This window comes from Balaenoptera ricei, chromosome 18, assembly GCF_028023285.1.
Source record: "Balaenoptera ricei isolate mBalRic1 chromosome 18, mBalRic1.hap2, whole genome shotgun sequence".
Lineage (NCBI taxonomy): Eukaryota > Metazoa > Chordata > Mammalia > Artiodactyla > Balaenopteridae > Balaenoptera > Balaenoptera ricei.
This window is the reverse complement of record NC_082656.1, coordinates 13,969,221-13,980,707: the sequence shown is the minus strand read 5'-3', so window position 1 is coordinate 13,980,707 and position 11,487 is coordinate 13,969,221. Positions and strand designations below refer to the sequence as shown.

Sequence of the window (11,487 nt, the reverse complement as noted above, 5' to 3'; positions counted from 1 at the left end):
AATATTATCCTCAAAAAGATGGTTTCTTGAAGATTCCTGTTTTAAAGTTTTTTTTAAAAAAGAGATCAATAAAGGAATGCATAATTCAGCAGCTGATGCTTCTACTTTAATCTCAATTAAACTCTTTGGCGTGGGATACCAATGTTACATGTAATGGGCTAGATCGAAAATTCAATTTTTGGATCTTTGATTTTTAAATTAAAATTTATAAGAACTCCAGAAGTCTGAAACTTCAAAACAAGCTAAATGATAAAAAGATAGTTATTCATTGATGTGATCCTTTATCATAAACGATATATAATGAAGAATTCAACTATTTTTGTGTCTGCAGGTCAGATGCTACCAAGCAAACTACCACGTACGGATTGAAAATCTTTTTACATTTTTAACTCAAAGACAAACAGGAAGATTCAGTAAACTTTAATTTTCCAAATGTTCTCAGAAAGAATGATCAGAAGTATCCTCCAGTTATAAGACACAGCTGGATAATCCATTTACCCCCAATGAACTACCTGTGTGTGCTGTGAGGTAGTAATGTGATCTTCCGTGGTGATGACACCCTCAACGCAGAAGCCGCCCCTCTTCACGTGAAGAGCGTGAATAATAAGAAGGGACAGACAGTCACCTTTCATTACTTCATCAACTATTGGTGTCTTCATAGGATTTCAAATGCCTGATTCCAATTTTACAACAATAACAATACCAATATTTATTCTGGAAGGGGATTTTATGTTCCAAGCAGCAGATATTAACAACTTCCGACACGATCTCTAGGAATTATTCGCAGTTCTGAACCGTGCTTTAGAAAAACATTTCCTATACAAACAAAACAAAAAGTTAGGTATTTAAAAAACGACACACTATCTTAACATTTCAACAATTATTATGTAAAAGAAACAAAGGAGCATCAAGTGGGTACAAAGCTCAAAGATCATTAGAACCCGAGTCCAGGCTTAAGTCTTGTTCCTACTCCTCTCACATCTTCACAACAAAACAAATGTTTGAAAATTTTAAATAAGAACACTACCCAAAGAACTACTACCAAAACCAATCATCAAATAAAACATAAGGTAATTTAACCATCAATACTCACTTTAATATACAATAAAATACTGAGGGGCAGGAAAAATAATAAATCTAAATCTACCCCAAGTGACAGAAGTTTAGAAACCCTGACCTACTTTGGGTCTGTGTTGCCTGCTGAGATTTTCTTCACACCTCGTGATACCCACAATTCAATTTTATAGGGTAATCCAACAAGCAACATGTCAGAGTAAGCAGTAATTCAAATTAATATAACTACCAAGCATTTCTAGAGTAGGAAAAGGAAAGCCTTTAAATCTAAGTTTAAAGGCATCTATACAACAAAATGCCTCATGATTCTCAAAAAATAGCCTTTTTAATTTAATAAAATTATATACTTAAAACAACTGATTTATGTAAAAAGAAATTATTTAAAACTCCTCTTCATTTGCTGTATGGCTAAATTTCAAGCCCAGGACCTAGGAGGACAATATAATTTTGTAGAAGTACTTTAGAATAGTTTAAAAATAACTACTTCTCAAGATTGAGGTTACATTATATTAAATCATGATTAATTTCAAAATATTATAATTAGACTATAAGCTAAGGGAGGTACATCTAACACAAATATACACTGTCTGTTAAAAAGTTTACTTTTATCCTTCCTGCTTGTTAGGACATCAATATTTGGCACTGTATAATGTTAACAGCTTGAAACTCTGAGTGTAGACTAGGCCCCATGAAATTTAAATGACTGTACTTCTTTAAAATAATAATAGCCAGCACCTATTGAATGCTTACTATAAATAATGCAAACTTTTAAGCACTTTACATGTACTACCTCACAACTACCTTACGACGTAGTTCAAAATCATTATTCCCGTAAGAGCACAATATTCAGACTTTTTGTTACATGTATTAAAATACCTTTAAAGCTTATTGGTCAGGTTTTCTCTTTCTTGTAGCCAAAAGCATACATAACTGATACATAGAAAGAAACAAATTACTTACACACATAGGTAAAGACTGCTATACAATCCCTAAAAATCAACTATTACCTTTGTTAAATTCTATCAAGTCTAATGAGAATGAATTAAATATTCAGTATCAATTGATAAATATAGCCTCACCACACCTCCATGAATTTCAGATAGATACTCACCAGCAGTCTGTGCAGGATTTATTCCTATTCCATCTAGAAAATAAGTTGTAAAATCATCTAAGTTATTTCTAAAGCTAAAAGGCTTTACTAGTAACAAGAACTATGCCAAAAAAGTGCTGCTGTGTACACAGGCATAAGCCAAACAGTTATACTGAGAACACGAATGACAATCTGTCAGGTGAGTTATCTGTTGAAATCTCTCACTATTATGTATTCACACATATTGCTGTATTAGACAAGAGCATCTGTCAACACAATGATCCTGGTAAGTTTTACAAAGAAGATAGTTTTTATACTATTTTGCCACATCCAGTGAAAAATAAAGCCAAAATACCTTAGGTATGTTATTAATCATTTAATATTGCTCTGAGGCATCAAATCCTAAGGCTGGAGAGCCCACGTAGTAATGTAAGTTCCACTGACACTTGATAAAAGTTTACAAAGCACTTTCCCAATAGCTATTCATTTGTGAATTTAGAACTTTCCAGAAAAGTTAAGGTAGCTTTCATCTAAATACAGACACACTTCAATGTGACAGCATGCAGAATGTTTCAGAATAAGAAATTCTGTCATATCTAAACTAAATCATACTACTTACTGCACATTAAAGCCACCTTCTTGGGCTTCCCTGGTGGTGCAGTGGTTAAGAATCTGCCTGCCAATGCAGGGGACACAGGTTCGAGCCCTGGTCCGGGAAGATCCCACATACCACGGAGCAACTAAGCCCGCGCGCCACAACTACTGAAGCCCGCGCACCTAGAGCCCATGCTCCGCGACAAGAAAAGCCACCACAATGAGAAGCCCACGCACAGCAACTAGAGAAAGCCTGCGTGCAGCAGCGAAGACCCAATGCAGCCAAAAATAAATAAATAAAACATTAAAAAAAAAAGCTACCTTCTTTTAGTCTGTCTTAACTACTAACGAACCACTCACCAGTACCTGTGAATATTACTTTGCATTCTTGAAAGATAATAAGCCTTCCCTCCAATCTTTATTCGTCATCTTGTTTCAGTATTTTCTCATAGGGCTAGTTCCATCAAACTTAATTATTAGTAGTATCCTACGATATTCAGAATTTAATTTATATATCTAACTGGATAAAATCCTCATTATTGCAGTCTATAAGAAATTGTTTTCTATCAGGAAAGCAATAACAAGGTATAGCAAAGGTACATTCCTGCTTAGCTTCCTATATTCTAAAAGCATTTACCAATATAACTTATTAAAAAAAAACCCAAAAAACCCCTTATTAAATAAAATGACAAGTTATTTTAAATAATAATTTGTCATGAAGTTATAAGGACACAAAATATTATAAAGTGCTGTACTATATAACAAAAGCACAAAAAAACTGAAAAGAGACAATTATGAACAATAACTTTGATTTAATATTTACAATTAAGTATATCATTTATCTTGATATAAGTTTTAGCCTTTTATATTTAAGTCAATTTTAACTAATTTGGTTTCTTTTAAACAATTTCTGTAACTCAAAGTTAATACATAGTTTTAAAATGAATTCTTACCATTGGTAATAATTGCACTTGTTGCTGCAGGAACTTTAAACTAAAAGGGAGTAAAAGATAAAAAATACATATATATATAATATTAACTACAAAAGATGGGTAGCAAGGATGGGGTACATATAATCAACTCTATAATTCTAAAATGTGATTTATCTTTAGGATAAGTAACATCATCAAAGAACACTATAACTTGCTTTATCTTTAAAGGACAACACTGTTCTCTAAACACTGCATTTCATTGTATCTAGGACACCATACATTGTAAAATGCATCTTTTTTATGCACTACAAAAAAAAGAAAAACACTGTCAATGAATCTATGACCCAATGTTTACTCTTTCAGACTTAGATATGATTTACTTTTGTCATATATAACGCTCAGGCATAAGCAAAAATAAAAGCAAAGCAACTGCTTAGAATATTCCTCAAATTTCTCTGTGGAAATAGTAAGTTCAAACAAATGCTCTCTTGTGTTTAATGGGAGGCCAACCAAGGCTCATATTCCTTCCTCAAGTTCTCCTTAAATGATCTGCTGACTTAAACCTCATGGGACTGCAACAGTCCAATTATGCCACCAGGAAATAACTCTAAGTACAAGTAGGTGCAGGTGATGTCAGCTAGACAATTACGTAACTGCCAAATGGCCAAGCATGACAGGAAGACTCCACTGAGATGTAAAAAGAAGAGCTTTCTGAATCAATGAAATGTGCTATGGAACTTATCGGTAGCTAAAAGGCAGAACTCTCCTCTTAATGCTCTCGAGACCAGTATTTGTCAAAGTGTGTTCATGTCCTCACAGTTCATTCTTCCAACAAATATTAATTAAGCACTTCTATGCCACGGACTAACTTTATAAATATTATAGTTGAGTTTTGTGATTAAATAAGTTTGGAAAACATTAAGTTAAACTACTAGTCTTTTCAAAATCCTTTAATATGAGGCTAATATAGTTTATTTAACTCCAGGCAAAAAAACAGTCAATAATGTGTTTCCCATACTTTTGGGCCACTGCTCCCAGTTTTTAATAATTTTTTTTTTTTTTTTTTTTGGTGGTTCTGGTGGTCCGGGGAAAACACTCTCTCTGGGAAATGCTGCTCTCGGTATTTATAGTGGTCACGTATCATAGTTGAGAAAAACAACTAAAAGCTTATTTTAATTTATGAATTGAGCAACCAAGTTTTAAAATAAGAACTTAACTATGCATAAGAACAATTACTTGTTACAGGTTTATGTACTTAAAAAACAAATAATTTTACTGTTCATATGGCACATTCTTAAGTGTAAATTGTCCTTTTAAAGTTTTAAAAATTTTAAATAAACCTAATTTAAAGTAACTTCAAAATGCACTTTAATAAATTTAAAAATACTTCAAAAGTTTTTATAGAGGTTGTAATACTTATTAAAATTTTATCAAAAACCTAAATAAAAGAAAAACCTAAATTAATTATAGGCAATTTCAGATTTCTAAAACTTGAATATGACGAAGTTTCTATTTGTTATTCTTAGTTATGTCTATTTTAAGATAAGCTATGCGTTTTCTTAGTGGTAACATATTTTGTGACATTAAAAATCAAAAGCAACTGCAGACATAATTTCTTCCTTTTCCAGCATGTAGCAGCAATGGTTAAACTGACATGTGGGGAAGCATTACCAGTGATGTACATACACTAACTACCACTTTTCTACAGTACTGACACGTTTTTTTCCCAGATGCAAAGTGCATTTTATGTTCCTCAGTTGTCATTCATTTCTATCTCATATCCCATATGTCTTATAATTTAGGATGTTAAGAGGCTCTTTCAGGCTTTGACAACTCGTTCTTTAGTTAAATTAATTCCCAGTCATAGGCTGGGGGATTTTATTTTTTATTAAGAGAATTTTACTGGGGATTTATATCCACAGACTTCTGGTTTCTTAAGTCAAATCTTATTCTTCCTGGAAGAGTCTACAATGTCATCTTGTGAAAGGCCTTCTCACTGCTGCCTTAAAGCTATATCCTTTCTAAGTGTGTATCACTCGTGATTCATTATAATTAAAAGGTACACTAAAACCTTAATCAATACATGTGGTTGCGTGAAGTTTGTTCATTTTCTGTTGCACCTCTGTTAGGATTTTCACAAGCTTTACTAGAAGACCCAGATCACAACAATGCCTTTGCCTTGTAAAAGGACACACTATAAAATAATTACAAAATTTAATAATAAATATTAATTATAGCTTGAAGAGATCTACTTCTTAAATTGGAATCTGTGGAACCTGCTAGGCCACAAACAAGGAGTATTTCAACCAAGTGATCTGTGTAGCAAAAAGTAATGATGCTGTGTTCAGATTTGTTCCCCATCTCTTTTTAGTTATTCTTTCTGCATGAAGGATAGATCAAAATTGACAATAAAGCAAGTAATACCACTTTTCAGTTTAACTCTGAATGAGTGATGAACGATGGCAGTGGACCCTGACAATTGTTTATAAGGAGCCGGAAGCACTAATGGGCTGGCTGATTTTCCATTAATTCCTTAAGTACAGGGCCGGACTATGGATTAAGCCGGTTTCTTATTTATTTAATTACTAAATTTTTTTCTGTGACTGTAAACTTGTAAGATTTCGAATGAAATATTCTGAGTTGGGTTACTCTGTACCTGCACTGCACCTTTAACTTCACAAAATTTTAGTAAATGCTATTATATTTTTACACAAAATCACTTAATCAAGTAGGAAGGGTAGGCATTAACTATTCCCATTTTACACATTAAGAAATTTAAGAAAGAGAGAAATTCGTGGGCTGGCCCCATGTCAAACAGATAATTAATGACACAGTTAAAAGAGGAATGCTAAGTCTCCCGAATCACATTTTCAGGTCACTTCCACCAGACCAAGTTTCTCTTCCAATTGTCAGGTCCAAAGAGTTACTTTACAGATGCTTCTGATAAAAAATTCTGATGAAAAAGTTTTATTTCTTAAAAACAGAAACCCAAACATATCTTTAAAAACACTTTTAAAAACAATAAATTTTACTGACAGTCCACATGCTTTATGGAGAAAATGTGAAAAATAAGATAAATATATAATAAAATTGTACTTCTAGAATCAAAGCTAGTAAAAACACAGGCGTACAGATTACAGTGTTATGTAATGTTTTTTTTAAAAATTGACATATCATCACTATCTTTTCAATTTCAATAAAAATTCTCCTTATAATTTTCAATGGTTACATTAAATAGATGTGTCAATTTGTTTAAGTCATTCTTTTATCGGTGAGTCTCAACTTTCACTCTACTTTTATCTATAAGTGAGGCTTAAGTTTTTGACCGCGTAAACCTAATAATGAACCCATGTGGCAGTGGTGGGTCAAGATGCATGCAGATTTTTGAGACACGTCACTAAACTGCACTCTCTACAGGTTGTTCCAATTTCTATACTTACTTCTTCTGCTGCAAACTTTAAGACTGCTGTAAAAGGTGTACTTTCAGGAACACTGAGTCTGCAAGAATTAAAAAGAATCTTTTAAAAGGCTGAGTTTTTTTTTTCAGGTCCTTTGTTACTTATTTCGGCTATTGACAAAGCTGTCTTTTGAGTCTGAGGTTGGCTATTATGATTGCACACTATGTTCATTAACTCTACGAAAAAAGAAAGCAATTATTAGCCTTATTGCTGAGATGGTGCCCTCAGCTCCACTTGAAAATGAATAACCTACATAGGTGTGGATTTGTACATGCTTCATACTTTGATACAAACAGGTCTAGCGTGTAGGTTGCTTCTTGTTTCTAGAGATGGATTTCAAAAAGTTGAATCTCTCCTCAGTCTTCAGTACACTTTGCCGCGTCCAGTTCATCCCAGGCAAGAATGTGATCATTTTCATTAGAAGAAGAGGCTACCTGGGAAGCATCATCAGATCATAAGTCTTTTCACGAAGCCTTCTGTGAACTTTCAATCATCAAGTCTAAAATAGTAGTCCAAGTTGATGAAAATGAGTATGTTTACTATGGCAAAATGTTAAGTGATTTTCCACCTTTATGTCATTTGAAAATGGGCTCACTCAATACAAACATTTCGGAGAGTGATGTGTGATTCTGTTAACTGACCTGTACAGTGGCAAGTATATTAAACAGCACCAATAAACAGTCAATCCGCATCAATTTTCCAACTTAAACATTAAAAAATAATTGACATTATACCTTAAGAAAGCACTCAAAGACACAGAAATAAGTTAAAAAAATAAGATAAATAAGAATCCTAATGTAAAATAAATTACTATGATTAAAGATAGAAAAACAGATCCTCTTTCAAAGTAGGGAAAGCTAACATTTCTCTTTGAAACTTCTCTATTTGTCACCACTGTATTGTTCTCTAACGACTTAATACCAACTACTACTATGTAACACCCTCAGGTGTATGTACCATCCCCTCACTTAGTCTACAGATGTATTGCTGAATATAAAAATCATTATATCTGACACAGCACATTACAGTGACTTTCAGTAAGGAAAGTGTTAATAGATTTCTCAGCTGCCCTATTCCACTCCCCCCAAATACTGCTAAAGAGTGAAAATTGATGTCATTTTTTTCCCTTTCCTTTTTTATATGGAATAAAAAGAGAGAAAAACAAAATTCTAAAGGATAGCCATTTGATGAAAAAGTATCTAATAAACTGGCAATGTAAAAGTCTACAAAGCTGGGAACAGTACTTTGCAAGTATTTCTGTAGTTTATTTATAGTTTAGAACCTGAGACTCACTGTCCTAAAACTCTAGAGGAGAACTTCTAAAAGTTTGGGGTTTCAATTCACTTTTGGACTAGAGACTGGAAATGTCCTTGTATCGTATAATTAAATGCCATGTTGATATTCATTAACATAAGTTTCTATCTGCATATTAAATTGGTGAGACTGTCCAAAGAAAATCCAATAAAACAGAAAATAAAAACATATTTTAGTGCATGTTCTAATTGGCAGAAAATTGCCCAGGGACTGGGAGTTACTGCAACTCCAGAAACCTTATCTAGGTTTGAAGCTCTTGTGTTTGCCAGTCACATCATTTTGTAAAACTTACGCTTACATTATATTGGTGTTTTGAAAAAATAGGAACTATCCTGCATATTAAAGTGAACTTTTAAAGTAAATTACTGGCAAAATTTGTTTTTTTAATAAATATTTCACATAAACAGAACTATGGCATAACATGACAATCGTTATTATAAAGAATAAAAACAAAGTTTCTATAGGACACTAGGGAAGGGTGAAATGAACTCCCTAGATCATCACAGAAATTGTCTCAGAGGTGAAATTTTGATCATTAAAGGATGTTGTCAGGAAGTGGTAGTCATGAAACTACATTAGAAGCACACAAGAAAACGTGTGCCAGACAGGGAGGATCCAAAAAGACTTGCTTGTCAATCTGGGAACAGGATGGCTGAAACTCTGATTAAGTGGTGGTGGTAGTAAGGAGCCGGGGGTGTGGTGAGGGGGAAGAGGTGGGAAGTAAGACTCGAAAGACTGGAATTAGACTGAAAGAGTCAAAGGTGCTTTTTAACGCATCCTGTATATGAAAGAGAATGTTTGATTTCAACGTTTCTATAACCAAGTAGCAAAACCAACAGGGAATCTATCAACAAACAAAAAAACAAAACAAACAATAAAAACTCGGACATTCCCCCTGAATAAATCCAGGACTGAAACATCTTTTCTAGAATTCAACTATTAGCAACTCAAGGAAAATTTCTCTATCGAAGTGTGTATTTACCTGCCTGACAAGTGAAAAGTGGCCTTAAAAAGTTAAAGCATGTTTTCCCACAAATCTCAGAGTTGCTTTTACTAGTACCCAAATACTAGATACCATTACTTTGAATAGGAAACATAACATAATTACCCTGACACACCCATACATGTGTTATGTCTGTTTTATATACACATACCCGTACACAAATTATACATACATACAACTACACACACACTGAGCTAGAAGTGTGCTGCTAAATTCACTCAGTCAACACATACTGAGTGAACTGGTACCACGTTCCAGGCACTCTTATAGATACCGAGGCTGCTCTACTCCTTCATCTTTCTCCCTCCCTCCTTCTTATTCTTTTTTCCTAGAGCCAACTTACACGTTGATGAAAATAATCCAATGTAAAGGGCGAAATCAAAGATGAGAGAGGGAGTAATCTCTCTACTTCGTGAAGCCCAACTATCGAGTGAGTCACTCTCAACGAGTATCAGGAGGCTCACTGTTCTAGTAATTTCGGAACCTGGACTGGGAAGCTTTCCCTTACTTCCTCTAACAGCTGGTCAAAGTGGTGAAAGGCCTGTCTCATCACGAGCAGACTGAGACTGTTTTAAGGATGCCAGCAAATCACCAGAGCCCCGTCCACACCTCCTCCCGCTCCATCACCCCCCCAAAGAGAGATCGCAAATTACCAGCAACGTTCCCATCACACACACCCGCACAGCCCCGCGCCTGGGCAGGCTGACACTTATAGGATATCTCAGTTCGAGTGGGATGTGGGAAGCTGCGGGGAGAGAGGAAAGGAACGCGGACCGTTGGTGTGGAACCTGCGGGGAAGGCTCACATCGCCCAGCCCAGAGCGACCCCCCTACCCCCCCGCGACCGAGCTACTCACACTTTGTACGGCAGCCGCGGGTCCGACGTCAGTGTGATCTTAAAGGAAACCTTCGACCTGAGGAAGAGAGAGGGAGAGTTAAGGTCGGGCAGCGGGACCGGGGACTGGGGCGGGTGGAAAGCAAACACTTACATGGTGCAGCCGGTCTGGACACAAACCGCACGCCAACTCCGTCCAGCAGGCCCACTCCCTCTGCGGCGTCTAGCCCCACTTAGGCCCACGTCTCCCTCCGCAAGCTGGGGTCCTCGAAGGTTGCTGTTGTCCAAGGCACTGCCTGAAAATCGGGTCCAGATGCTCACGCTGGGCGGAGCCTACAAGTTACAGATAGCTACTGCTTTTGCATGTATATCTCTGAAACAAAATTGCGGATCGTTTGGAAAGAATATTCTTCTAATTGCAGTTATTTTCTTCTGTATTTTCAGTCAGGCACAGGCATAGACAGCAGGACCCCAGGGCCCAGCTTGCAGGTTGGGGCGGAAGTAAGGGTCCTGGGAGGCGGGCGAAGAGCGGGCTGGAGGCGGGCGCTCTCCCAAGTTGCCGAGGCAACCTGAGCGCGGAGAAGCTCGATTGATGCTCTAGAAGTTGGAATCGTCACCTAGCTTTAATATTAGTATTTTATGCCTGTCCAGCAACCTAATCATGTTATGTCTTGTAGATTTCTCGTATTTTTTTTTCTTTTACGTTTTTAATTTCAACAGCTAAGGGACTTATCAAGCTGGTGAGAGAAAGACAAGATCCCTGCACTTGAGGAGTCCAGTTGAGAAGATTAATCCGTGAACAGATTTCAATAGTTTGTTATGTGGGTCTAATAGGATTAAACCAGGGAACTAGGTTGCCTATCACCGGTCACATTTATTCAGCTTAATAAGAAACTTGAATCCTTTCTAAGTGTCAGGCGGCTAAAGCTAAATGCTGGCTATGCCGGGATGAGTAAGGTAGGTAGGTGCCAACCCTCCAGGATCTAATAGTCACAGGTTCTTATATAGTGAGGGAAGACGACTGTATGTCCTCTAAATTTTATTACAAATCTAAGCGTCTGTGTCTAGAAGACAACATTCTCTTACGATGTCTGTGATTCCCTCTTTAAGAAACATTGCAATAAATAGACAAAATGGGAAACACGTAGGCACTAATATAATAGAGAAAAATTGTTAATATTTAGCATA

At 35.8% G+C, this 11,487-nt stretch overlaps 1 protein-coding gene across 1 annotated transcript; it reads right to left on the bottom strand.

Annotated features, from left to right (window-relative positions):
• Positions 1–404: 404 nt before the first annotated feature.
• On the bottom strand, positions 405–10,541 carry UFM1 (ubiquitin fold modifier 1). Its single transcript, XM_059903138.1, has 6 exons — positions 10,454–10,541; positions 10,322–10,378; positions 7,131–7,188; positions 3,712–3,751; positions 2,186–2,218; positions 405–816 (listed from the first exon to the last, which is right to left on the bottom strand). Coding segments are annotated over exons 1-6 (258 nt in total). The 5' UTR covers positions 10,456–10,541; the 3' UTR covers positions 405–748.
• Between the last annotated feature and the right edge of the window lie 946 nt (positions 10,542–11,487).